The sequence below is a fragment of the Lontra canadensis genome, unplaced genomic scaffold (genome assembly GCF_010015895.1).
Source record: "Lontra canadensis isolate GAN:19392208 unplaced genomic scaffold, GSC_riverotter_1.0 scaffold137, whole genome shotgun sequence".
Lineage (NCBI taxonomy): Eukaryota > Metazoa > Chordata > Mammalia > Carnivora > Mustelidae > Lontra > Lontra canadensis.
The window spans coordinates 3,563,418-3,589,918 of record NW_022631131.1 but is presented as its reverse complement, the minus strand read 5'-3'; the positions used below and the strand labels follow the sequence as shown (position 1 = coordinate 3,589,918).

At 46.4% G+C, this 26,501-nt stretch overlaps 1 protein-coding gene and 1 non-coding gene across 3 annotated transcripts in view; both read right to left on the bottom strand.

Annotated features, from left to right (window-relative positions):
* Nucleotides 1-6,954: 6,954 nt before the first annotated feature.
* ACACA (acetyl-CoA carboxylase alpha) overlaps nt 6,955-26,501 on the bottom strand; it is a 202,836-nt gene continuing 183,289 nt past the window's right edge. For both annotated transcript variants that reach the window (XM_032843244.1, XM_032843243.1), the window contains exons 48-51: nt 17,791-17,945; nt 16,984-17,154; nt 10,493-10,629; nt 6,955-8,659 (exon numbers count right to left, since the gene is read on the bottom strand). In XM_032843244.1, coding sequence (XP_032699135.1) covers nt 8,536-8,659; nt 10,493-10,629; nt 16,984-17,154; nt 17,791-17,945 — 587 coding nt within the window. In that variant the 3' untranslated portion in view covers nt 6,955-8,535. The remainder of the gene's footprint in view (nt 8,660-10,492; nt 10,630-16,983; nt 17,155-17,790; nt 17,946-26,501) is intronic.
* Nucleotides 24,700-24,891, bottom strand: LOC116858512. The gene has a single exon (XR_004380932.1). It is a non-coding gene; the product is annotated as a U2 spliceosomal RNA (small nuclear RNA).

Below are 26,501 nucleotides of genomic sequence, written 5' to 3'. Positions count from 1 at the left end.
AACCCACTGAGCCACCCAGGCACCCTTAAAATTTATTTTAAAAGTAATTTTTAGGGACACCTGGGTGGCTCAGTGGGTTAAGCCGCTGCCTTCGGCTCAGGTCATGAACTCAGGGTCCTGGGATCAAGCCCCATGTCGGGCTCTCTGCTCAGCAGGGAGTCTACTTCCCCCTCTCTCTCTGCCTGCCTCTCTGCCTACTTGTGATCTCTCTCTCTCTTTGTCAAATAAATAAATAAAATCTCAAATTAAAAAATAAAAATAAATAAAAGTAATTTTTTTACTCAATGTGAGGCTTGAACACATAGCCCAAGATCAAGTTGCATGCGCCTCTGACTGAGCCAACCAGGTGCCCCACTCATTCTTATTTTTAAGTCTAGCTTCATAGGTATCACCCTGTGACTAATGGTCAGCCAGTCACCTGATGGTCAGCCAAAGTTTGGCTTAGAAACAGCTTCAACCAAATATACAATTTTATTGCTCGCAAGTTCTACCTTCCACAAAACACAAGAACATGAATCCAGTTCAACCAAGTTCTTTGCCACTTTTTAACAAGGATCACCCTTCCTCCTGTTTCCAATAACACATTCCTCATTTGTGTTAGACTCTTCTTCAGAATGACCTTTAGCATCCGTATTTCTATCAACATTCAGTTCGCCATCGCTTACGATTCTCTAAGAAGATAGAGGCTTTTTCTCTGGTTCTCTTCCTCCTCTGAGCCCTCACCCAAAACACATTTAAAGGTCTGTTCAGGGCAATGTAGGCTTTTCCTCCAAACTTCCAAACTCTTTCAAAGCTACTTCTACATTTTTAGGTTTGTTATAGCACCTCACTCTTGGTATCATTTTTTTAAAAATTGGCTTTATTGAGGCATAATTGACATACAAAATTGTAAGACATTTAAAGTGTATATTGTGGTGATATGCTACACACATCGTGAAAGGATTCCTTCTGTTTAGTCAATTAACACATCCATCACCTCACTATTCTATGTGTGTGTGTGTGTGTGTGTGTGTACACAATTTCTACCATATTAACACATTTCCATTATGCAATACAGTGTTACCAACTGTAGTCACCATGTTATACCCTAGATCTCCAGACCTTATTCATTTTATCGCTGTAAGTTTGTACTCCTTTCCCAACCTCTCCCTTTCCTACCACTCCCACCAAGCCCCTGGCAATCACTTTTTTCCCCTCTTTGTATGAGTTTGAGATTTTTTTTTTTAAGAGTCCACATACAAGGGATACTACACAGTATTTGTGTCTCTGGCTTATTTGTCTCTTTGGCTTATTTCACATAGCAATAATGTCCTTAAAGTCCATCTGTGTTGTCACAAATGGCAGGATTCCCTCCTTTGTCATGACTGAATAATATTCCATGGTATATGTGTGTATCTCACATCTTCATTATCTGTTCATCTGCTGATGGACACTCAGCTTGTTTCCGTATGGTGGCTATTGTGAATAATTCTGTAATAAATGAGGGAGTACAGATATCTCATCAACATTGTTTTCATTTCCTTTGGATATATACCTAGAAGTGGGATTAGTGGATCACATGATAGTTCTATTTTTAAATCTTTAAGGAAACTGCATGCAGTATTCCATAGTGCTGCACCAATTTACATTCTCACCAACAGTGCACAGTGTTCCTTTTTTTCCCCACATTCTCCTCAACACTTATCTCTTGTTTTGGATTTTAGACATTCTGACCAGTGTGAGGTGATATCTCACTGTGATTCTGATTTGTATCTCCCTGATGATGAAAAATAAACCCACTTTCAGGTACTTGTTGACCATTTGTTGGTCATCTTTGGAAAAATGTCTATTCGGTCCCTCTTTATTTAATCAGATTGTTTATCTTGCTACTGAGTGGTTATGTGTTCTTTATATATTGAGGATATTAACCCTTTATCAGATGGATGATTTGCAAATATTTTCTTTCCCCCATACGTTGCCCTTTCATTCATTTTGTTGATGGTTTCCTTTGCTGTGCAGAAGCATGTTAATTTGATGTAGTCCCACTTGTTTATTTTTGCTTTTGTTGCCTTTGCTTTTGGTGTAAAATTAAAAAAATCATTGTCAGGACTGATATCAAGGAGCTTAGCACCTATGTTTTCTTCTAGGAGTTTATGGTTTCAGGTTTTACACTCAAGTTTTTAACCCATTTTGAGTTGATTTTTCTTTTTGTATGGTATAAGGGTCTGTTTTAATTTTTTTGCATGTGGCTATCTAGTTTTCCCAACACCATTTATTGAAGAGACTATCATTTCCCCCTCTATATTCTGGGCTCCTTTGTTGTAAACTAATTGATCTCATATGCCTGGGATTGTTTCTGGGCTCTTTATTGATCTACGTATCCGTTTTTATGACAATGCCATAATGTTTTGATGATTGCAACTTTGTAATAAAGTTGGAAATTGGGCAGTATGATGCCTCTAGCTTCATTCTTCTTTTTCAATATTTTACTTTGGCTATTTGGGGTCTATTGAGGTTCCATGCAAATTTTAGAATTATTCCATTTCTCTGAGAAATACCATTTTGGTAGAATATTTTGATAGGGACTGCCCTGAATCTGTAGATTGCTTTGGGTAGTATGGATATTTTAACAATACTACTTCTTCCAGTCAATGAACATGTATTATCTTTCCATTTATTTGTGTCTTCTTCAATTTCTTTCATCAGTGTCTTATAGTTTTCAGTGTATGTGTCTTTCATACACTGAAAGAGTTTACTCCTCCAGTAAAATTTATTCCTAGGTATTTTTTTTTTATTCACTCACAAATGGGATTTTATTTCTCTAATAGTTTATTAGTGTATAGAAATGCAACTGATTTTTGTATGTTAATTTTATATCCTCAACTTTACTGAACTATTCTTTTTTTTTTTTTTTTAAGATTTTTATTTATTTATTTGACAGAGATCACAAGTAGGCAGAGAGGCAGCCAGAGAGAGAGGGGGAAGCAGGCTCTCTGCTGAGCAGAGAGCCTGATGTGGGGCTCAATCCCAGGACCGTGGGATCATGACCTGAGCTTAAGGCAGAGGCTTTAACCCACTGAGCCACCCAAGCGCCCCTGAACTCATTATTCTAACAATTTTTTGGTTGAGTCTTTAGCATTCCTTATATATGGGTGTGCTCATATATATGTGTGTGTGTGTATGTATGTATATATTATGTCATCTGCAAACGGAATTTTACTCTTTCTTTCCCCATTTACTTCTTCCTTTCCAATTTAGATGCATTTTCTTTCTTGCCTCATTGATCTGGCTAGGACTTCCAGTACTATGTTGAACAGAAGTGGCAAGAAGGGACATCCTCATCCTTAATCTTCGATCTTAGGAAAAAAGCTTTCAGCTTTACATTGTTGAGTTTGGTGTTAGCTGCGGGCTTATCATCTATGTCCTTTATTATGTTGCGGTACATTCCCTCCATATCCAGTTGCTTCCACATGTTTAGGTTTGTTAACAGCAGCACTGTTGTGGTGGGTTTTTTTTTGTTTGTTTGTTTGTTTGTTTGTTTTGTCTCTGTCCATTTGGACTGCCACAACAGAATGGAAGTCTGAGACTAGAATGCCAGCATGGTCAGGTGGGGGCTCTCTCCTGGGGTCCCTGACTTCATGTTGTCTCTTCACATGATGAAAAAGGGAAGGGATCTGTCTGGATCCTTTTAGAAGGCAAAATCCTATTCATGAAGGCTTCAACCTTGACTTACTCACCACCCAAAAGCCCTGACTTCTAATATAGATCACTGGCAGGGGCTAGGATTTCAACACATCCAATTTTGGGGACATTCAGACCAGAGCAGTCCTCAATGACACTTTTGCATTGTGTCCATGTAACTAGTGTCTGGAGACAATCCCTAGATTTCTGCTCAGGTAAGGAGGATGGTTCCTTGAAAGCTTTATGAGGAAGATACTCTAGAGTGATGACTGATCCTGTATCTTATGGGCATGAGGGAGGGTTAGAACATGGAGAACCCTAACATATATCGAGAATTTGCTACTAATGTACATCTCTTGATTTGTGTTAAGGTAATTTTTCAAAAACCCCTTTGAGCTCTTTGTTATTATCCATTTTTCACAGATTAAGGAGGCAGGAACTTTTCCAGAGAACAGGAATGAGAGACCAGATATTTGAACCTGGCTCGGGCTTATTCCAAAGTCTTTTAAGTGCTCTTTTAAGTGGCTCTGAAGATACCCACCTCTGTTAGCATGGACAAGAGTATTGTTAGCTTTTTCCCAAGTTAGGGCCTGGATGTCTGTCGTCCTTTGTCCCTTCTTACCCCAATCCTTCCTGCTTACTCCAGACCAGTCGTAGGTAAGCATGTTTGGGATTAGACCCATCATTCTGCCATCTCTGAGCTCCAGTCTATTTCCTCTCCTTATGGTCCCAAATGGGTAGAACCCACTGGGTGGTTCCAGGTCCTCTCAGAGCTGAGACACCATTATCCTCTCCCACCCCATCCCCCTTGTGCCTCGCTCCCCTGCCCTCACCTCAGGGAATCTTGTTTTTGAAGATTTTGCCTACTGCATTTATGAAGATGTCCTGTTCCCATTATTTTTTTTATCATTAACTGTCTCTTGGAACTTCTGGCAAGCAGGCAGTAGCCAGTACTAGCTGGGTTGGCAAAACTGTCATCAGAAAGACAATGGCATGGTGAGACTTAGCTGCCTGCGGCACACCAGGAATCTGAAGTATTGAAAACAGCTGACAGTTGCTTATTATCTCTATGCCTCCCGGGGTGGCCTGGCTGACTACCCTAGGTGACCCCAGCTCACTGACCACACACATGGAGCCGCACTTGAAGCTAGATTTCTCAGCACACATGGGGGTGGTCTTTTCATTCTGTTGGGCTGCTTTCTAAATTTTTGTACCCAGTCTTTCCATGCTCCCAAATCAACCAAAGGCTCTCCACTCTCTCCGGGACATGTCTTCTTCCTTGGCCTTGCCTTCCTTTTCCATCTGGAAACCATTCTCTGCCAGGAGGCTTCAGCCCTTAATTGTCTGTACCATTCATGTGGCCCTTATCGCTTTCTGCCTCACTGTATGGATCAGGTGGGCTCAGCTTTTGGCCTGGGAGGAGCCAGCCAAGGAGCCAGCATTTGAGTTCGCCTCCCAGGTCAGTTCTTCTCTAGGCCTCTCACCAAGCCTTGCACTTTGGAGGGAGCACAGAACGCGGCGTCCCTCTGATGGTAATTAGGCACTTGTATTCATCACCCTGTCCATGTTTGTCGGTTGATCATGGAATCCCTGCTGTTCTAACTTTACTTATTATCCTGGTAATACCAGTGGTGGTGTTAAATTTTCTTTCGTTGAAAAGGAAGTCACTCCCCAACAGAAGAAAGCACTGTATGTGTCAGGAAAGTCCCCGGAGGCAGGAGCAGAATCTTTCCCCATTTGTCTTGCTGACCTTCCCCAGAACCACCAACGGGTGTGGGCTGAGAGCAGGGACACTTCAAGTTCACATCCTGGGATCTGGTTCTCCTCTGCCTGCTTAGGGAGGAGGGAAGGCGGCCCACGGCTTCTATGCCGACTGGGACTCCCTGCCCAAGGAATACGACATCTGGCAGCAAAGAGTAATTTTCCCTCGGGTATCCCTTATTACTCTAAGAACATTCACCTTAGGGTGAGTCAAATGGATGTATATTTACAACATAAGTATATATACATATAAAATAAATATATGTAAAATATATTTAAAATACATTTTATTTTAGGAAAAAAGACCCTTTGCTAAACATCTCCAGGAGACTGACAGATCATTCCGAGCTTAATACTCAGCAAAGGCCAATGCCGCCCTTCCCCGCTGTCTTGTGGCTCCTGCCTTTCTTTGCAAATGTTGGGGGGATTGGTGTTTTGTTCTTTGCTTCAACCACATGGATTTACAGACAGAAACTGAGGCAGGGGGTTGAAGGCACACAAGTAAGAGATCCCTGCCCCTAGTGCCTTTTTGTGCCCAAAGTTAGCATTCAGAATCCATTAAGCAGCTAAATTAGTAAGAGAATCCATAACATTCCCATAAAACTGGCTTGAGGTGAGCTCTGAAAATGGTTCGCTATTCAGCTGGCCCAGAAAACCCCACAAAATCGTGCAAACCAAGAGGTTCCTTCTGAGAACATCCAGGGGTTGTTATCTGAAAAGCCCCCAAGTCTCTGAACATCACTTTGCAGGAGCGTTGCATGTGTGCCATCCTGTCCCCGGAAGGGCTCCACTTGCAGCAGCAGGACAGACACTCCCCCTACCCCTGCTGAAAGCTCCCCTGCTCAGTGGAACACGGACGAGGTAGCTGGGCATGGGCTGAAATGACAAACAGTGACTCTTCTACAAATGTGGACGTTTATTTCAACAAAATGTGAAAAGAATACATTTGACTGATGCTCCTTGCTCATCAGGGTATGTGTCCGTCGAGTCTCAATGAGACCAGTGAAGGCTGCTTTGTGAACGAAGGGACTATGGCCATCTCAGCTCAAGCAAGTCTTGGTCAGTACATCATTTCTACTCCTCCGAGCTCAGTAACCTTGTGCACGGAATGGGCTGGGGGCTCTCTGATGGCTCACGGTCTGTGGCTCTTCCCCGCTGCTCTGTATGACAAAGCTCTGTCCAGGGGAAGACCCACAGGGAGGCGCTCTGGGGACGGGGGAGTAGGCCGTGCAGGCTTCGAGAGAGGAACCGTATTCACTTACTGCGTCATCATCTGGTCAAGGGGGAGAGGTAAACCGAGTGTGACCCACCTGCCTCTGGAGAAACACCAGGGCAAACAGAGGGGTTTGTGGAATTTTACTAATTATGGAAAAAAATCAAAGGCCAATCCAGTTTTTACTTAAGGTGATACTAGCAGGAGTGGATGCCTCTTTCGGGACTGAACGTGGTTCCCGCCTTTTCCTGCCCTCTCTGGTGGTGCTGAACGCTGGCACCTTGCACCAGGGCCCCTGACCGAGGCTCTGTGCGCCAGCGGGCCGCCAGGGACGCAGCCCGCTCTGGGGGCCACCTGCACAAGCGCTTCCCAAGGAAGGGGGGCGGGGCTCATTGTGCGCAGACTCTAGTGTTAAGGCTCAAAACTGTAGCGTGTACAAAAGTATTCGTACCACCGCACTAAAATGTCCTAGTGATTCATTCCCTCCTTGGTCATCAGGGACACGTGCAATTAGCTGCACCGTGAGAACTGGAGGCTACACCAGCCCTGATCACCTGCCACTCTGGCTTTAGGGACACCACGGGGGAATCCATAAACTCTTTCCTCCTCCAGTAAATGGGTTGTTGAAAATAAACTCTCTCCACCACTGGTGCAGAGGCCCCTGCCGCTGGCCAGGAAGGGCCCAGTGAGCCCGGAAGACAGCAGCACCACGACGGAGTTGTAGATGATCTTAAGGTCATGTGGGTTCTCTGTTCCCTGGAAGCCTGCTCACACTGGGGAAGGCCAGTCCCTGGTGCTAAGAGCAGAGAGGTCACCAGGGTTCCTTTCAGCAGCTGTGGGGAGACCAGCTGTGCCTGCTGCTTGCGGACACCCCAGGAAGAGACGAGACCCAGAGGGAAGAGGGATGTCCGCTGCTGGGAGAGATGCCCCGGATATAGAGCTGAGTGACTCTGTAGGCACTAGTAACCGTTTGTAACGATCAAAGCTCCAGGCTTCACAGTTAAGTTATAATAACCTTCCAAGTCCTAAAAAAGAGAGACTATCCAGCCCACACCCCTGTGGCATGAATAACTACTTATTGGCAATGGAGAGGGCCATCCCCCAGGCTCCGCTTTGGCCCCGCTCAGTCTGCTGGACCTCCCACGAGGCTCCCAGCGGGTGCAACAGCTGGGTTCGCAGGGACATGCAAGGTAGTGGTCGGTCAACCATCTTTCCATTTGTTCTGAGAATCAAACCCACAGTTGAGGCCCCTAAATCAACAACAGTGACTTGGTCTTCCTCCTGGATCAGGGTTTTGCCCTCATCTTTGAGGTCCCAAGGACCTTGCAGATTTCACACTCCACGAAGAAGAAACAGGTACCTTGGTGTGATGAAACCGGGAACTATTCCTCTCCTAGTGCGTACCGGGCTGAACGTGAAGGTAAAAAAAAGATGGGACTTGAGGCTTCCTCCTGGGCCCAGCCCTCCTCTGCTGCCTGTGGCTGCAGGCTCCTGGGGCAGGGGTGAGGGAGGGCTGCTGCCTGCCTGACTACAACTCCCACCTCCCCGGGCTGGGGCCCAGGAGCTGTCAGGCCAGGAGCAGCAGTCCTGCTTTTGTGTAGTGAGACCTCATGGTACAGGCTTGTACCCTTCATTGCCTTTGCAGGTTCTGGCAGGGACAGAGGGCTGTAGTCACAGACAAGGTAATAAATACTGAATGGGATGGGTGTGACCGCTGGGGGCTTTGTGACCCTATATCCCAGTATGTCATGCGTAACCTGAAAACGTTCAAGGGGAAGCAAAATGCCACTTGGATTCCGTGCTGGGTCTCCTTTGCCTTCTCATTAGAGTGGTTTCAGCTGGAAGAGGCAGCTCTAGCCCTTTTCTCCAGAGGCAGGGCGGGAATGGGCAGGAGGCTCTTTCTACGTTGAAGGGGAGTCCATCGTGGAGAGGATCCGCACGATTTCTGCTCGCTGTGTGGGTGAGATGTGCTGAGTCATGTGGACGATGGAGTCCATGGCAACCTCGGGATTGGCCTGCACCAAGCTGGAGAGGAAGAGAGGGGATGGTGAAGAAAGAGCCAGCAGTGTCTAGATGAGGGGAGCTTATGAACTGTCGGACTACATGCTGACATTTTGGCTCCCACCACACCTGATTTGTCTTCCTATGTGAAAAAAGTCCCCAGCAGCAACGCAAGTACGAGATGGACCTGACACGTTTTGCTACGTCAGAAAGTAAGGAATTACTTAAAAACAAAACAACAACAAAAGCAGTGGGGGCATGTCACAAAGAAATTGGAACCAGCACAAAGGTGCTTCCACTGGCTAAATCTGGGACATTTTGGGCACCGAAGAGAGTGTAATAATGAATTGCAAATTATTAAAAAAATAGAAATTATTGGTGTAGATTAATGAATACCTACATGAATGGAGGAAGACAGAAGACTTTTTGCTTACAGGAGAGCTGGAGTGAGGACTGGGGAGGACACAGAGTTGGAAAGTTATCCTTCTGCAACCTCGCTGTAAAGACTGGATCAGACAAGAGCCCTCCTTGGATGCTAGATCTGGGTGGAAATCCTGATGAGGAACAGGAGATCTGCATGGCCTTCAAGCGTGTCCCCAGAGACTGACTGCTTATTAGGCGCAATGGGGGAAATCGGTAATGATGCAGTGGAGAAAATGAGTAACGCCTCGACCAGGTGATCCTAACATCAGGAAGGGCAGATGACAGGCTGTCTCTGCATGTGGTACCCCGTGAAGGCCACTTCACGTATGTACTATTCCATGGAGAACGTATAACCTGAAGCTAATCATGAGAAAACATCAGACAAAATCAAAACGAGCAATGTTTTACAAATGGTGGATAAAGGGTGCCTGGGTGGCTCAGTCATTAAGTGCCTGCCTTCAGCTCAGGTCATGATCTCAGGGTCCTGGGATTGAGTCCCGCATCGGGCTCCCAGCTCAGCGGGGGTTCTGGTTATCCTTCTGCCTCTCCCCCTGCTCATGCTCTCTCTCTCTCTCAAATGAATGAATACAACCTTTAAGAAAAATGGTGTATTAGATATAAGCTTCTATCAATGTTGGGGCACCCGGGTGGCTCAGTGGCTCAGGTCGTGAGAGCAAGCCCCACACGGAGTTCTGTGCTGAGCGTGGATCCTGCCTGGGATTCTCTTTCTCCTCCTCCTCTACCTCTCCTCTGCTCTCTCTCAGAAAAACAAAACCAAAAACTTCTATGAATGTTAAATTTACTAAAATCGATCCTACTGTGGTTATATAAGAGAATATCCATATTAGCAAATACACACTTTAATATTTGGGGTAAAGGGCCATGATGGCCATGATCTATGTGACTTATCCTTAGCAGGTATATGGGAGCATGGATCTGTGGGAAAGCAAGCACATTCAAGTGATAAAGCAAATGGGGTAAGCTGTAAATAATGGGTCGATCAGGGTAGAGACTTGTCTTCTGCACTGACATTTACAAATGTCCCCGGCTGCCTCCACCCCCCATTGGAAGGAGAATACTGAAAACTCTTGGCTCAGGAAGGGAGGAGGTAGTTTCCCACAATGCTGCCATGGCATCAGCTTTTCTCACAGAATCCTTCATCCAGTCTGAAGATCTGCACTTGGAGCTAATAGCTGGGCACAGTGAACTAAGCCTTCATCTAGCAGAGATTACTAAGTGCCCTAGAGACCAGGAGCTGACAAAGAACGGTGTTTCAGGCTCTATTTTTATCAGACGGTCAACTATAGTGGTCCCAAACAGAAAAAACCCACAAAGATTGTAAGGTACCATCTCATGTTTTGTTCTTAAATCTTTGCTCCTTCCAAGGAAGCGAGCCCAATTTCTCCTACAGAAGTCCCCCACTGCGGGTCTCACCTGCGGATCTGCTTGAGGACATAGTCTCTGCTGATGTATTTGATGTTCTCCTCGATTACTGAGCGAACGCCGTCTTCCTCGGTCAGCTGTTTCTCCAGCCACTCCACCAGATCCTTGTTATTGTCCCACACATAGGCCTGCAAACAGACGACTCTTGGTCAAACACCAGGGGCCAGGCCAGGCCGGACACCCTGATTGTTCACGATCTGGAAAGTTCACTCCAACAGCTTGCTCACTGTAAAATAGTTGGTCATGGATCTCCACTCTAGCTGGCATTGTAGTGGAAAGAGGCCTCAGGACAGGAGCTGTCCTCATTCTCTTTCCTTCTTCTGGTTCTAGATGCCTCTTGGGCCCCTGGAGGCATCCGTGCTCATAGTCTGACTCAGGTCCCATCATTCCAGGGCTCTACCTATTCCACAAAGGCTGAGAGAATGTAATAAGCTGATGGACTTGAGAGAAACAGTTAAAAGCCCAGATTATTTAGTGAAGTGCTGATTGAGGCGTGCCTGCCTGGCTCAGATAGTAGAGCGTGTGACTCTTGATCTTGTGGTTGTGAGTTCAAGACCCATGTGGGTATAGAGTTTAAAATCAACACGTGTTTAAAGGAAAAATTAAGGAGTGCCCGGGTGGCTCAGTTGGTTGAGCATCAACTCTTGATTCCTTTTTTTTTTTCTTAAGATTTTATTTATTTATTTGACAGAGACATGGTGAGAGAGAGAGCACAAGTAGGGGGAGTGGGAAAGGGAGAAGCAGGCTTCCTGCTGAGCCAGGAGCCCGCTGTGGGGCTCAATCCCAGGACCAGAGCTGAAGGCAGAGGCTTAACCTACTGAACCACCTGGGAACCCCTCCACACTTGATTTCTGCTCACGTCATGATCTCAGGGTCGTGAGATCGAGCCTGGCACCCAGCTCCAGGCTTGGCGCAGAACCTGCTTGAGGGTCTCTCTCTCCCTCCTGCATGACCCCCACTTGTATATGCACTCTCAATAAATAAAAACTTAAAAAAAAAAAAAGAAATGTGTCTTTTCTGAGGAGCTCTTAAAATGTAAGTCTAATAGGCCCTGCCAGGCTGGCAGAGGAGTTGTCTGGTTGGGGAAGTGTCAACAAGGCATGGAGGGGGAGGTCTTGCTGCTAGGGGAGAGCTAGGAGGTCAGAAACCGACCCCCCATTTTACTTTCTGTGAGAATATTCCAAAGGGGCAAGGCGTCTGTAACCCTGAAAGTCTCAACAAACCACCTTGTGCCTCCTTTTTTTCGAGATCATTTAGCTGAGTATTTCCTAGGTAGTTGACTACATAATAATTCAGGAGTGTGTTAGAAACCTAATAGCCTTCTCCTTGCTCTCTTCTCCTCTCATTTTCTTTACAAATCATTTAGGAATCGTTTTGTTAATGGTTTCCGGAAAACCAAGTACCACCATTAGGGCTCATTCATATTTATGTCATTTTGTTTGGGTAATTAAACACAAAGCTCGTCATTTAAAGGTGTGCTATCCTTCTCCGTTATCACTAACGAAGTCAAAGTCAGAATGACAATGAGCTGGGCGCTGTAATTTAATAGGTGGGTGCATTAGGGACTCTCAGAGGCTTTGAGGTTTGAGCTGTGGCTCAGGAAACCTGTACACAAGCAAGGCGCCTGAGCCATGGCTGTCACTTCAGGATCCGGGAGGCATGGGGGTGGGGTGGGGGTGTGAGGGTGGGGTAGGGGGGTGGACATTGTCTTCTTCACACCCGTCAAGGGAAGCCGGGTGCGGTTTTCTGTTTCATGCCTTCAAAAAGAATGCTTTCTCGCAGACTCTCACTTGCTCATCTCTGACTTAGCTGGGGAGTTAGCTGTGACTCCTCGCTTACTACGTCATGTGATTGACTTCCACAGTTTGAGAAATTCTTAACGCAGTCTTTCACGGTTGAAGGATTAAGGAGCCCAGGATTAAGGGTCAGCAGCGCACCCTTCCTAGTTCTGGTATGCAGTTCTCTTTCTGGCCCCCAACACGGCCGCTCTGTTTGGAGTAGTGGCTACGGAGATGGGCTCTTCTCATCAGGGTGGGATGGCCAAGCGGGTGTCAGCCCCAGCCCCAGTCAGGACTGTGCCACTGTCCCCATGGCAAAGGGCAGGGAAGCGTCTGGTTCTGGAGGAAAAGAGGTGCTACGTCAATCTCTATGGACAAAGTCGGGGGGTGGTGATGTTTTCCCCACAATGCGGTGGTCTTCTCTCTGGCACCCCAGCATGTGTGCACCCCGCTATGGACTGGACACACTGGTCCTCTGACCCGCTGCCACCAAACTCGGACCCTTCCAACTTTGTCATCGGTGATTTAGACTTCTCCACAGGTTGAGGACTTACGCACATGCCCTCACTTATGCAGATTTTGGGGGTTGGAAAAAATAGTGAATGCTTCTTGGGTTTCAGAATGGGGAAAAAAAAACAAAACTAGACTTACCCAAGAATCCCAAAGCCTTTAGTTTAGGAGAATATTTAATACTCTTATTAATCATTTTTAATCCGTTTGCTTTTAATTAAGAAACAGCATGATGCTTTCCTATCAACATATGCCAGGGAGCAGATTAATTGTGGCTTAAGATAACTCTCCTTGATTGGTGTAATGTATTAGCTAACGAGATGCCTGCTTCTAACAGCGCTCAGACACAATGCTGGAAAGTCAGTTACCCTCTAGAGAAAACTCTTCTGCCTTCCCCTCCCGCAGCCACAGAATATGCTAGGTGTTTAAATTAAACATTTTAAAAGTTCCTAGACAGGATTAAGGAAACACATTCCAAGTTTTGGAATTGTTGCTCTAAAATCTCCTCTTTGAAAACATGGCCCCACGTATGAAAGATCTGCTGTTTGCTCAAAATAGGACAACTGGATGACAGCCACCGAGCCAAACCTCAGTAAAGTTTCCCTCACGGCGTAGTACACCAAGGCGAAGGGGTCACAACTCCTAGTTGACAGCACCTGGAGCGAGAACAAACAAATGGAAGCATCCATGGTGCCACGGGGTTTTCCTAACGGGCCTGGGAGGGTTTCAGGTACTGCCGTGGCCTAACCGCATGCACTGGGAACAGCAAGGCTCCCAACCACGGAGTTAGGGAGGCTACAGGTCCTTGTCTGCCCTCCTAGAACAGAGATGTAAAACTCATCATTCCAGCCATCCGGAAGGACGGGCCAACCCATCATTTTCTTCCTTAAAATTATAAAATCATGGCTGATTATTCCAAGCGTTCCAGTGTGGATTTTAAAAGCCAGTGTGAGATGCTGGGCTGCTAATCTCATGACAGGCCTGGGCTCATAAGTCACCTGCCTCACACTCCTCCCAATCAGAACATTCTAATACCAATAAAGTATTGATAGTTAAACATCACAATGTTGGCCTTACAATACATGTTCAGTGGATGCTTTATCTTTCTCTGCATCAGTGGATAAATATCTCAGGCACTACACCATTTCACTAATTGTATGTAGTAATTAGTCTATCGCACAAAATCTAAATGACCTGTTTAGAAAGTTTCCTTTCAAAGTATTGGATAGCTGTTAAGTCCTCCTTATTCAGTGTACAAGGAGGGCCAGAGAGTGGCCAGGGCACAGTCTGATGGATGTGAGTCCCGATTACCATGCCCTGTAAATAACTCATCTTGGGGGCTAGCTAGAGACCCCTCCAGCAATGTGATTTTTTTTTCTGAGGCTTTGGAGTAAAACAGCAAACAGCCATGTGGGCTGGGGTGGCCTGCAGACCCCGTCTCCTCAGCTGGCTCCAGTCTCAGCCCCACCCAGGGCCAAAAAATGTTTTCCAGGTTCTGCCTTTCCTCCTCTTTCCCAGGCCTGAAATTAGAAGTCTGGTGTATAAGACCTGTCCAGGGTAGCTTGAGGCCGGGTTTTGGGGACCGGGGAAATCCAACAACCCTATCAATGGTGATTTTTCCTCTGTCATCCTTACAAGGTCCTCCACTCACCAACCATCTCGTTTGGAAATCCAGAGTAAGAGTGAAGGGTGAAGGGTCTGGATCGTAAGAACATGCTGGCACCCCAGACTGTGGGCAAGTCAGAGCGAGCCACATCAGAGGACACGTACTGAGAATGGACCATGCTCACAGTTCCCGCCACAATCATGAAGTCACACATATGTAGCTCTTAGCTCAGCCCAGCACACGTCAGAGGGTAAACTGAGCTGAGAGGAGCAAACGGGCATCATTTGAGTGTCTACTGAGTGCTAGGCATCAGCTTCCATGCCTTCTTTATCATGTCATTTAAAACTCACTGAATCCCGTGAAACATTTTCTCTATTTTACAGAGGAAAGGATGAGGCTTAAATAAATATCATGTCCAAGCCGGCCAGGCTGGGATGTGCCATGTTCGTGAGATTCTGAACACCACGTTCTGCTCTAGGCCCCACGCCACGCAGAGTTTTCATCTCAGTTGTTACTACTGAGGCTTGGTGGGGAAATCAGTCTTTGAAATACCACATACTCAGACTGTGGGTCTGAGAATCGAGACCAAGAACCTACCCACACAACAGATGCACACCGCGTTCCTATGACCCGACTTAAACCCAAGTTCTTGGTACCGTTTCCGGCGAGCTGCAGTGATGCTCTGCTTCCGTCTGCAGTGAAGCCCTGAACCATAAACCTTACGATTTCCTACAACAGGACTGTCCCAGTGGGTTCCAACAGAGTCTTGTGACTTTTGGGAACAGATTCCTCTATGGGAAACGAAAGATTTGCCCTGCTAAGTTACAGACCATCGCAGTGTCTTCAAATTTCCTGTCCCTCAATCTCTTTCTTCAGGATTAAGATTTAAAAAAGAAAAAACACAAATTTTCTGGGACAAAACACACAGCATGGCTCATAGACCCCTGTCACCAAACACCTTTCCCTGCTAGTAACCGTGGTGAGGATCAGAGGGTCACTTCCTGGTGTAAAGCCAAGGTCCAGACTCTGCCGGTGTTTGCACTTGAGACCCCGTGCACAGTATCTATCACTGTTTTAAGAACCAATGTGTGTGTGTGTGTGTGTGTGTGTGTGTGTGTGTGTGTGTGTGACATTTTTAAGGTTTGCAGCCGGTCCCCCGTATGGAGCTGCCTCTGTGCCGGCCCTGCAGAGGCCGCACCGATGGCTTGTGAACTGTGCAACACTTCTTCTCTCAAGGGCGCTACAGATCTTATCAGCCACCCCGCGCTCCACTCATCCTGCTGAGCCTGCAGAATATGGAAGGAGGTTTCAAAGCCACATCCTAGTATCACTGCCCTTCCTCCTCGGCTGTCCTCCTGGACTAAAGAGCTCAAGAGAATATGGTCTTCTGTGGATGGGAGGGAGGGGATAGCCTTAGTGCCTGGGTAGGGCTGGTTCCCAGGGCTTCAGGCAGCCTCCGCCTGCCCTCGGGGGCTGGGGCTGTCTCCAGCACTGACTCCCAGCTGGAGTCTGTGCGTACATAGCCCACTGTTCTCCATCTCTTCGAGATGGCAAGGACCCGCTTCTCCGGACGCAAGGTCCCCTGGCTCCGGGATGCTAAGGAACCACTGAAGGGCCGAGCCACTCACTTCATGCTCGGAGAGAAGCTACTCCTTCTCCTCATCCTTGTCCTTATTGAGGCCGTGCGCGTCCATTACTGACTAATGTGGTAGGAAGGCGGTGCGGGTCTCTCCTGGCCACACACACACACACTCCATTTACCTAGCCAGCCACTCTTAACTGGAGAACAACCTCTTATTTTACACTTGCGTGACTTTCAATGCCAACTTCCACTAGAAGCTGCCGGTAGCCACTGACAAAATTGTCTCACTCAATTATGATGCCACAGACTGACCTTAACCTGAACCAGGTGTCACATAAGGCTGCGCTTGCCCGCTGCACATCTGAAATATTTATCTAAAGAAGCTTTTCAGTCGTAAAGAAGTGGGGAGGCTTAACACAGAGGTGAATCTTAGAAGCACCCAGATTCACTGGCTTTAACAATGACGGCAGATCTTGGGAGTTCCTTTTTGAGGACAGTCAGCAGAGACATCAAGCAACGCTTTGCAGGAAGAGGCTGGAGGGCCCGCCCTCCCTCACTCCCTCAGCGCGCTAACCCAAGAGGCACCCAATGTTCTGATCAGAACAGCCATCAGGAAAAGACCGTTCCGGCACACAGAACCAATATTCTGATAAAATAAATATATGACATGTATGATTTACTTTTAACCCATATAATAACACCAATAAAGGTCCATTTCTTTTTCTTAGTGCAAGTAAACAGAGAAATAAAAGTTCCAACTCCTTCTTCCCATCCTCTCATGGACTGTGTCGTGTAGCCTATAATTCCAGGGGCAAATGCTGGTATCTGGTCAACCGGGGCTCAGACCCATTCTCAGTCCTGGAGCCAGAGCACCAGGGACAAGCTCACTCACTGTGTGGGGAGGAAGCAGGGCTCAAGCCTATAGGCTTCCCTTCCACTTCTGCCTTTAGAGGCCTAGGGATCCTCAGGTTGGGGTAAGGAGCAGAGCACAAAGGCATCTACCTACCTTCACAGTTCCTTCCACCTCCACAAACCAGCGCCGTAACATGGCCTGGATCTGGCCATCGGTCAGCTCTGGGTTGGCATTGTGGATTTTCTTTTTCACCAGGTCCTCCAGCAGGAGACGCCTTAGTCGCCAGTAGAAGAAGGTACGGGATGTTTTCCAGTCCAGGATATCCTATGTTCAGATAAGAATAAGCTTAGTCACCTCAGCCCTAATCCCTGCTCAGTGCCCACTCCAGAGGGAGCTCCACAGGCACAAAAACCTATTCTTTAGCAAGACCTCAGAGGCTTGACACTGGCCAGGACTGTAGCACCTGCCGCTGTCTCCCCAGCTCAGAGCTACAGTCCCCCACCCAGAGCACTGCACACGGCCAAGGGCCTAATGTGAGCTCCACATGTGCCTGAGATGAGACAGTGTGGAACTGGTCTGGAGCAGAATGGCTCCAACAACTTGCACACAGATCCAATGTGACTTGACTGCTGCTGGAACCCGGGCACCGGGTCCACAGCCTGACGACCACCGGAGCAGCTGTTCCCAGACGAGGGTCATGAGACGCAGTCTCCCACCAGTGAAATGGAACTTGCCTTCTGAGGAGTCCAGAGTCATGTAAATCAGAAATTGTTTTGGGATAACAGATACACAAAAAAGGGAAAAGTCTCTCCAAAAAAAACCTGAAAATGGTTTGATTTGCACCAGCTGTTTTAACCCACCCCTAACAGCTTTCTGCTTGGGAGCCAGTGTGCAGGAGACACATGCCCGCCGCTCGCAGGGCTCTGACATGTCAGAAGAAGTGGCAGCCACCGTACTTACGTTAATAACACCCTTCTCCTGCATCCGCCCCGGTGTGTCGTGCAAGTCAGCAAACTGCACGGCTACCTGATGGTAAATGGGAATTAGGAATTCCTCCCGCTCCTTCAGCTTGTTCTCCAGCTCCTTCCGCTCCGCTGGGCTGAGCTCTGGGGTGCCTGCAATTAAGCAAACCTGCCCGTCACACTCTGTGCTGACCCGGAGTCTCTCTGCCGCGGTCACAGGAAGCTCGGAAGCACCCCTCCTCCCTGTGTGGCCTGGCTCTCCGCGCTCTTCACCACCGCTTGGCTGAGTAACAGAACTCCGTGAGATGCCAGACTGGTCCTTATCTTGCCACGGGGAACCCACATGTCCTCTTTTGCTGTGGAGGTCACAACTGTAAAAGCAGCCACAGGAGTCCCTTTCCAGGTCCTTCTCTGAGCGGGCGCCAGCAACTGCATGGACGCCCGTGTCTCCTGCATCGTCTCACAGCCTGATGGCCAGGCCCCTCCTTCCCAAACATGACTCCATGCCTAGGCCTGACTGACCAGCATTCGTGCAGCCGGACCATTCTGCACGGGGGACAGGGGAGGGGAGCAGTCCCTACACCCTCAGGTCCAGACCAGCAGCGCCTTCTCCCACGTCCACTCGCCCAAGGACTCCTAAAGTGGCAAGCTGCTGTTACTGCACAATCTCTAATCTCAGGCTGGAAAACTCTTCACCTGAAATCAGTAGCATATAGTCTAATGAGAGCCAGACCTGTGTGTCTCCTGCCAGCTCAACAGATTAGATTAGCCAGCATCCTAGTCAACACCTGGGCTCCTACCGCCAGAGCCAACCCCTGACCAGACTGATAAAGACATTCTAGTTCTTAGGCTAAACGTGAAGGAAAAGGGGAGAAGAGAAAGCCAGTCCGCAAATACCATCTGGACCACTGAGCTTCTAAGCACATAGCACCCTCACTCAACAGATTCCTCTAAGGAATCTGGAATTCCCTGTAACAGGGAGGACCCCTGCCCGCCTGCCCTCCACCCCCACCGCCTTCAATCAGTGGTCTCCCAGTAGAGGTGCTGCCATGTTAGGCTTTTCTTCCTAATTGCTCTCTGAATGGGACTTGTAATCAATACCACAAATTTAGCTGCCTGCCTAGTAAAGAGGAGTAAGTCTAGCTGAAGGAGCTATAGGTGACAGCCCCTGGTGTTGGGGACAACCTGAAGTGCTTTGTCACCAAAGCTGACAAATAAATACATGACCACAGGTGATGGGCTGGAGAAGAGAAAGGTCTATTTCAAGCATGTCTGTCTGGGACAGGCCTTGCTCTTTATGCCACTATGAATCATATGCCATAAACAGCCTTGGGCTGCTGAGTGAGCCGTAAGTATTCTAGATAAACACATGTTAATAGAACAGGGATGTAGCCATAGGACCCAGTTTCATTTTTATGAGGTTTTTTAGATGCCCACCTCCACCTCCTTTGTTTTTTTTTATTTTTTTATTTTTTTATTTTTTTTATAGCCCATCACTACTTGAAAACCACAAGGAAGAGAGCTGACGGCTATGTCTTCCTGGGCGCTCACATAGAGGGCAATCACATTAGGGCCCTAACACGCAGCAGCCTTCTCTCCACGCCACGCAGAGCAGGGCTGTGGGATAGGACGAAGGCCCATCCCTTCTGGGGTGCATCTGCCTAAAGAGCAGACAGGAGGAGAGCCGACTGGCGCCTTTGGACAGGAGACTACCTCAGCAGTCTCCTAGACAGGGAAGCAAACATTGTTCCTTCTCTAGTAAGAGGAACTGGGGCTGTAAAGCTGGGGCAGGAAAAACAGACAATGAGCCTGGCTGCCATAAAAAGCAAGAAAGCACTCAAGTGACTGACACAAGTTAAAAGGACACAGGAGCCAGTTTGAACATATTCCCACTGGCCAAATCTGGGACAGTCTGAGCATCAAATTTATCAAAAATAGGATGATGATATTAATTACCAGAATATTTATGGAATGAAATAGCCTGAGAGTCCATTCTAATATAAATAATTAAATGGGGGAAGAGGGAAGGGAAAGTTCTCCCTTCCAGCAGAATAATAATTAATAGACATAGAAGGAATGATAGAATTAGAAAATCACCATTTTGGGGCGCCTGGGTGGCTCAGTGGGTTAAGCCTCTGCCTTCGGCTCAGGTCATGATCTCAGGGTCCTGGGATCGAGCCCCACATCGGCCTCTCTGCTCAGCAGGGAGCCTGCTTCCCCCTCCCCCTCTACCTGCCTCTCTACCTACTTGTGATCTCTCTCTGTCAAATAAAAAAAAAATAAATAAAAAAAAAAAAGAAAATCACCATTTTACCACCATCACAGCAATTGATTCCGCCAAGAATTACCAATGTGTACTAAAACTAGTGGGTGAGAGTTTGATGAGGAATGGAATATTTACATCGTCTCAAAGTATCTCCTCACAAATTATAAGCGAACAAAACCTTAAACAAGTAATCACAATTACCATCACCAAGAATAGGACAATCTGACATATGCCTCCTGATATGATGTCCTGATCATAAATAACACTCGGCAATATTCCTGCCAAAAATACATTATCTGGATTTAACCATGGGGAAATACAAAACAAACCTAGACTGAGGACCATGCTACAGAATAGGGGCCTGCGGTATCTGGCTGGCTGGGTTGGTGGAGCGTGTGACTTGATCTCAGGGTTGAGTTTAAGCCCCATGTTGGGCGTGAAGATTACTCAAGAAAAATCTCACCACCCCCCCAAAAGGTAGCCTGTATTCTTAAAAAAAAAGTCAAGATGATGACAGACTAAATAACTGGAAACAGGCTACAGTGTGTGGTCTAGGGTTAGATCTCAGATCTGAACAACAAAAACAAAGTCTGTAAAGGATATTATTGGGACAATTGGTAAAATTTTGATCTGTATCATGAATCAGATAGTAGTATTATTATCGATGTTATAGTTCCTAATGTAGATAAGTGTCTTGGGTTATACAAGAGAAAGTCTGTGTTCTTAGAAACATACACTAAATACTTTTGGATAAAGGAATATGATGTCTACAAATGACTGTCAGATGGTTTGCAGAAACTGTTTATGTGTAGAGAGTGCACAGGCGAGCACATGTACATGAACACACAGAAATGATAAAGCAAATGGGACAAGATACTACCAACAGGTGAATCTGAGAAAAAGGCATCAGAAGTCCTTTGTACTATTCTAGTCACTGTTCAGTGAAACTATATCAAATGGAAAGTTAAAAAATAAGCCAAGCTAAAAAAAAGGTTTTCCTGGCTCCCTGATGCCAAAAATCAGAAGCCAAATAATATTTGTGGGGTACAGGGCACCATTATAAGTGCTTCGTATCTATTAACTCGCTTTATCCTTACAACAACCTCAAAGCTGGTATTCTTGCTGTCTTCATCTTACAGGTGAGTAAACTGAGCCACTGAGAATTTATGTAACTCACCAAGGTCACAAAACCAGGAAGGGGCAGAGCCAGATCTCAGGTACAGCAGTGTGGTACCCTGAAGACTTGGGGCAGAGGATAAGGAAGTGCTTCAGTAGCAGAATCTCGTTCATTTCAGGAAAGGCTCAATGATGATGGCAGGCTGCTGGCTGGTAAGACAGCCGAAGTTCCATCTTAGTCCCATTCCATAACTGATACCAAGACAACGTTTCTAACAATTCCTGCTCTGTAGGATCAATTTCCTGGGCATGCCTAGTATTTTTAAGATTTTATGTATTTATTTGAAAGAAGAGACAGAGCATGAGCAGGGGCAGAGGGAGAGGGACAAACAGACTCCCCACTGAGCAGGGAGCCTGATGCGGGGCTTGATCCCAGGACCCTGGGACCATGACCTGAGCTGAAAGCAGATGTCCAACTGACTGAGACACCCAAGCACCCTGTCCTAATTTTTTGGTAAACATTGATCATATTTACCATATTACATTTAAAGTATCTGTTTATGAGATTATTTCTTCAATCAGTCATGTCTGTCAAACCATTTCTTTATACCCCAAGTCCCTAATACAGAGTGTGGCCTATAGCATTACTCACTAAATATTCCTCCTCTAACTTTCTTTACATTCCACTTACCCACCTTCACTTGATATGAACACAGTGTCATGCAGATTTGGCTGCGCTGTTTCAGAATACCCAAAGTGAAGTGTTGTTATAGGAGGCCAGACCTGGTTCCTTGACTGCCAGGGTGAAACAGAAATGTTTACTTCACTCTGAGTGAGCAGTCATCTCTCTATCAAACAAGAAAGCAGTGACTTTAGGCTCATTCATTACAGTGATCCAAGAACTTGTCCTTCTGATGCTACCGGGGAGTGTTTAAAAGTTCATGTAGAGGGGCGCCTGGGTGGCTCAGTGGGTTAAAGCCTCTGCCTTTGGCTCAGGTCATGATCCCAGGGTCCTGGGATCGAGCCCCACATCGGGCTCTCTGCTCCGTGGGGAGCCTGCTTCCTCCTCTCTCTCTGCCTGCCTCTCTGCCTACTTGTGATCTCTGTCAAATAAATAAAATCTTAAAAAAAAAAAAGTTCATGTAGATGGTTTCTGTGACATGGGACCTGACAGGCACAGCCTTTCTCTCTTGCCCCCCGACCCGACCTTGTTTTCCACTCTTTAGTCTAAGGCGGCCCATGACTTAGAAATTATGCACACTTCTCATGAAGGGCAGAGTGCTTGGTGTCCTCTGTGAGTCACCTGAATCTATGTTTTACTCCTTAATCAAACAGTAAGTCTGCACTTGGGAGGGCATGCTGTTTGCTCTTGGGTTGTAGCAATAGGCCAGACTCGAAGTCCGGAGCCACATTCAGGTGCGGTGATGTTCAGGGAGGGACCAGTTGTGCGGTGGGACTATGGTTTTGCAACACTTCTGTACTGGTTGCCAAGCAGTCACGGTCCTGAGCACTGTGAGCATCCACTTCCTACCCCTGGGAACTGGGGCCACTCTTGCTCCAACACTCAAACCTGCTGGGTCTCTGAAACCTGCTGGGCAGGCCCAAAATTTGAGGGTAGCTCCTCGTGTTCCTGTGAAATCAAATGAACACCGTAGCAGTTTTACCTGCCGGGGCAGGGGATGGCAGGACCCAGGACACGGATGAATAGGACGTTCCAGACCTTTAGAACATCCTCTCTCTGGGTAAACAACCAACACAGTGCTTATATATGTGTACACCTGTACCATATACAATGCATACCGTTTACTGAGCACTTACTATGGGCCAGGCACCACACTTATTGCTCTCAGGATCACACAGCTTGTAAGTCACATGCACAATCCAGACCTAGGTCTGGCCGGCTGTTAACTCTGCTGCCAAGCTGAGGCCTCAGGGTCACTGAGCGCTTTCCAAGTTGTTTCATATACATCACCTCTAACCCTTTATAACAACCCAACCTTACAGACAGGGCATCTGTTTTACAAATGAGAAAAACCAAGGCTCTGAAATGTGAAGTTACTTGCCCAAAGGCATCCAGCTCTTAAGTAGCAAAGTCAGGATTTACACTTGGTATCTCCAAGGCTTGTGTTCTTCCACATGAAATGGCATCAACGGCAGCCCAAGCAGGTGACCTGGCAGTGGCCACAGAAGGGCAGATAAGCTGGAGAGTTTAGTTCATTGCATGAGGAAAGGAGTTAAAAGCACAGCTCAGCTCTGGGTGCAAGGCGGGGAAGACTTCTGGGCTTAGGAGTACAGCATCCTGGAAACAAAGTCTTGGCTTACCAAGTTGGAGGGAGAGACACGGCTGGCTCCTGGACTAACAAAGGTCTTGTCTACCCAGACAAGCTATTCCAGAGCTTTAAAAGAGTAACAATAAACACCTGCAATGCTCTGGCCCTCCTGAGACTAGGAAGATCACAGAACATTCCCCCAAAGTTTGCCTTGTCTGATTCCTTCCTTAATGCCTCTGATCACAGTTCAAGACCTACCTTTAAAAAAAGCATCAAAGCAAGGAACAGAAGTAGAGGATGTGTGTATTTTAAAATGCACATGAGAAAGTCAAGGATATGTGTACTTTAAGTTGGGGGAGAAAAGGTTTGCTAAATTTTATTTTCTAAAAATAAAAGGCTGCTCTTAAGCTAGTTAGACCCTTGTGTAGCACACTGAAGGCCCCTCTCTCCTTGTACAGCAAAGCAGCCAGCCCTGGTAATGATTTAGGGGAGATTAACAAATATGTCAATGTCTATTTTCTGCTTAATTTAAAAGCGGCGTCTATAAAGATTTTTGACTTCTGAACCCTGTTCTCCTGAAAGAAAGAAGGTAAGAATGAGGAGGGGGATAAAGAGTGATTATCCTATCATCGATCGTTTGTCAGGAGCATTTCTTATTCACTGGACTATTGTAAAAAGCTAAGCTCTCGATCAATCCTGTAAGCTCCCTGTACAATTAAATATCTTGGAATGGTTTTCTTTCTTTTCTGGCCAGATTGCAGGGCCTCAGGGTTTTTAGGAAAGCAAGTCGTTGTGTGCATGTGCGAGTGTGTTTAAGAATATGCTACAGGGAGGAAAGTCATTCTTTTTCTAGAATCCTACTTTAGGAAAAGGCTGAAATGGGAGAAGAAAGGTAGATTACTCCCGTCTCTTCCTTCCCAAAATAACAAGTCCCCATGAATTCCTAAAAATCCAACCTTAGAGTTAAAAACACTTTAATGTAAAGAGCTGAATCCAGAAGGGCAGTATTAGTCTGATCAAATGAGGAGAGCTGTTACTGTGCTAGAAATGTTGAAGTACCTTTTCTCTCCTTTAATCCTCGCAAACACCCTCCAAGATGGCTGCCTTACAGATGAGAAAACCGAGGCACTAAAACGGGGCAAGGCTGTGAAACGTGCCCAAGGCTGTGAAGCTAGGACACCGTGGAGCGGGGATCTGGGCTTAGAGAGTCTGGCTTCAGAGCCCATCAGTTTTTATTTTTAAAATTTCCCCTAGAGTGGGGTGCACAGTTCCTGGAAGTATGGCAATAGCAGGTCGACAAGTGCAGTGGATGGGAGCGAGCTCCTCTTCGGTCTCCTACTTCCAAAAATCCATTTAATATATTGTCCTCGGATAGAGGACGTATCAGATATTAAACTGATAAGAAAAGATACTATACTTGATCTTAGCCAAAAGGCCGAGAAGCAATGTAGAGCCAATGCCCTTTAAATGAAACAAGTTAAATTGACCCACAAGTGTCCACAGGGCACTGGCCTGTCAGGTGTTCCCGGGGCCAAGATATAATGAAAAGCCACATCTCTCCTCCATGGGGTCAAAGCTGGAGAGAAGCTTCTGAGGAGGGAGCTGATTTCTGTAGCAGGAGGTGGGTTTTTTTTTTTGTTTTTTGTTTTTTTTTTTTTTTTACCTAGCCATGACTCTGAAGGAGGGCAGGAGGGGAGCCTCATCCTATGGACAGGCAGATCACATCCCATGGTGGAGGATTTGGGGGGAGGGGTGAGACCTTCAGAGCTTAGAATAAAAATCAGGCTGGTAGGCTGAAAATTCTCTACTCAGCCAAAGGCACTAGGTGACCTTGCAGTAATCTCTTTTCTGTGCTCAGTTTCTCGTTTATGTAACAACAATCCTAAGCTGGCGAAGAGGGAAACTGTTTTATAAAAGAATATGATATTAAAGTGCTTTTTATTTTTTAGTTATACTAAGAAGCCTATGTAAATTTAAACCCAATTTCAACTTTTATGGGCCCTTCTTCCTTCTCTTAAGAAAGCAATTTGCTTTGATTGGTTAAATACTTATGAAGCTAAAGAAAAGGACAAGACCACCCTCCTCACTCAGCTCCAGAATATCTCAGATAAAAGAACACACAACGGTACCTCAATTTTGAGACTGAAAAATCAGCATAAAAAAGACTGGAATCTTATTAAGATTAAGAAGTACAAACACAAGTAGCTATTTCGATGTTAAAAGAAATTCCTCTGTAAAGATGGTAAGATAGGGAGAAAAAAAAAAAAACCTTGCAAAACGATTTCTGTATCCATCACAGGTGTGCCTTTCTTTACGCAAAAGCATTCTGGAAAAACTGTGTAAATCAGATCCTGTTTTAAATGCCTTAAGGGAGCTATTTAGAAGGAACCCTGCAGTGAATCCTTTGGTAAAGCAAATAATCCTTTTGTAATGGGAACAATTTCTTCCAATGTATCTAGTTTTTTTTTAAATCCCATTTTCATATATCTGCTTTTCTTCAAAGGGACCACACCTATCTAAATATACAGCTGCATTTGCATATTGATTTTAACAGCAACTCTCTCTGGGATGTTTAACCGTAGGTTCCTTGCAATGGTGTTAGTGCTCCGCTGTTCGTATTTTTAAAAATCATTACAGTAAACCCAACGATTTCCAAATAGGAATCAAAGAATCTGCTGTTCCCCCCTTCAGCCCCGTGCCCCCACGCAGACAGTCCACACAAGAGTCAGGAAGCTGCACAGAGTTCTCTGAATTCTCGAGGCAGTTAAGTCTCAAAGTCTTTACTATTTTCCTTTCCTTAGTTGCTCCTTTCCCTTGGCCAGCCTGCCCCCCCCCAACCCGCCCCACCAGTTCTAGCAGGTCAAGGGATGGGGCTCTAGGTCAGCTGGGGACAGGCGAGGAACAGGGTCTCTCAGACATATTCTGATGACAGCCCTCAGGCAGGAAGAAGCTTAGGTTCAGTCCAACAAAATGCCAGCCAGGTCTCTCCATCTGACAGAACTGTGAACCACTGCTTCCTGGGATGAGGCAAGCCCAGGTGCTTTGATAAATACAACC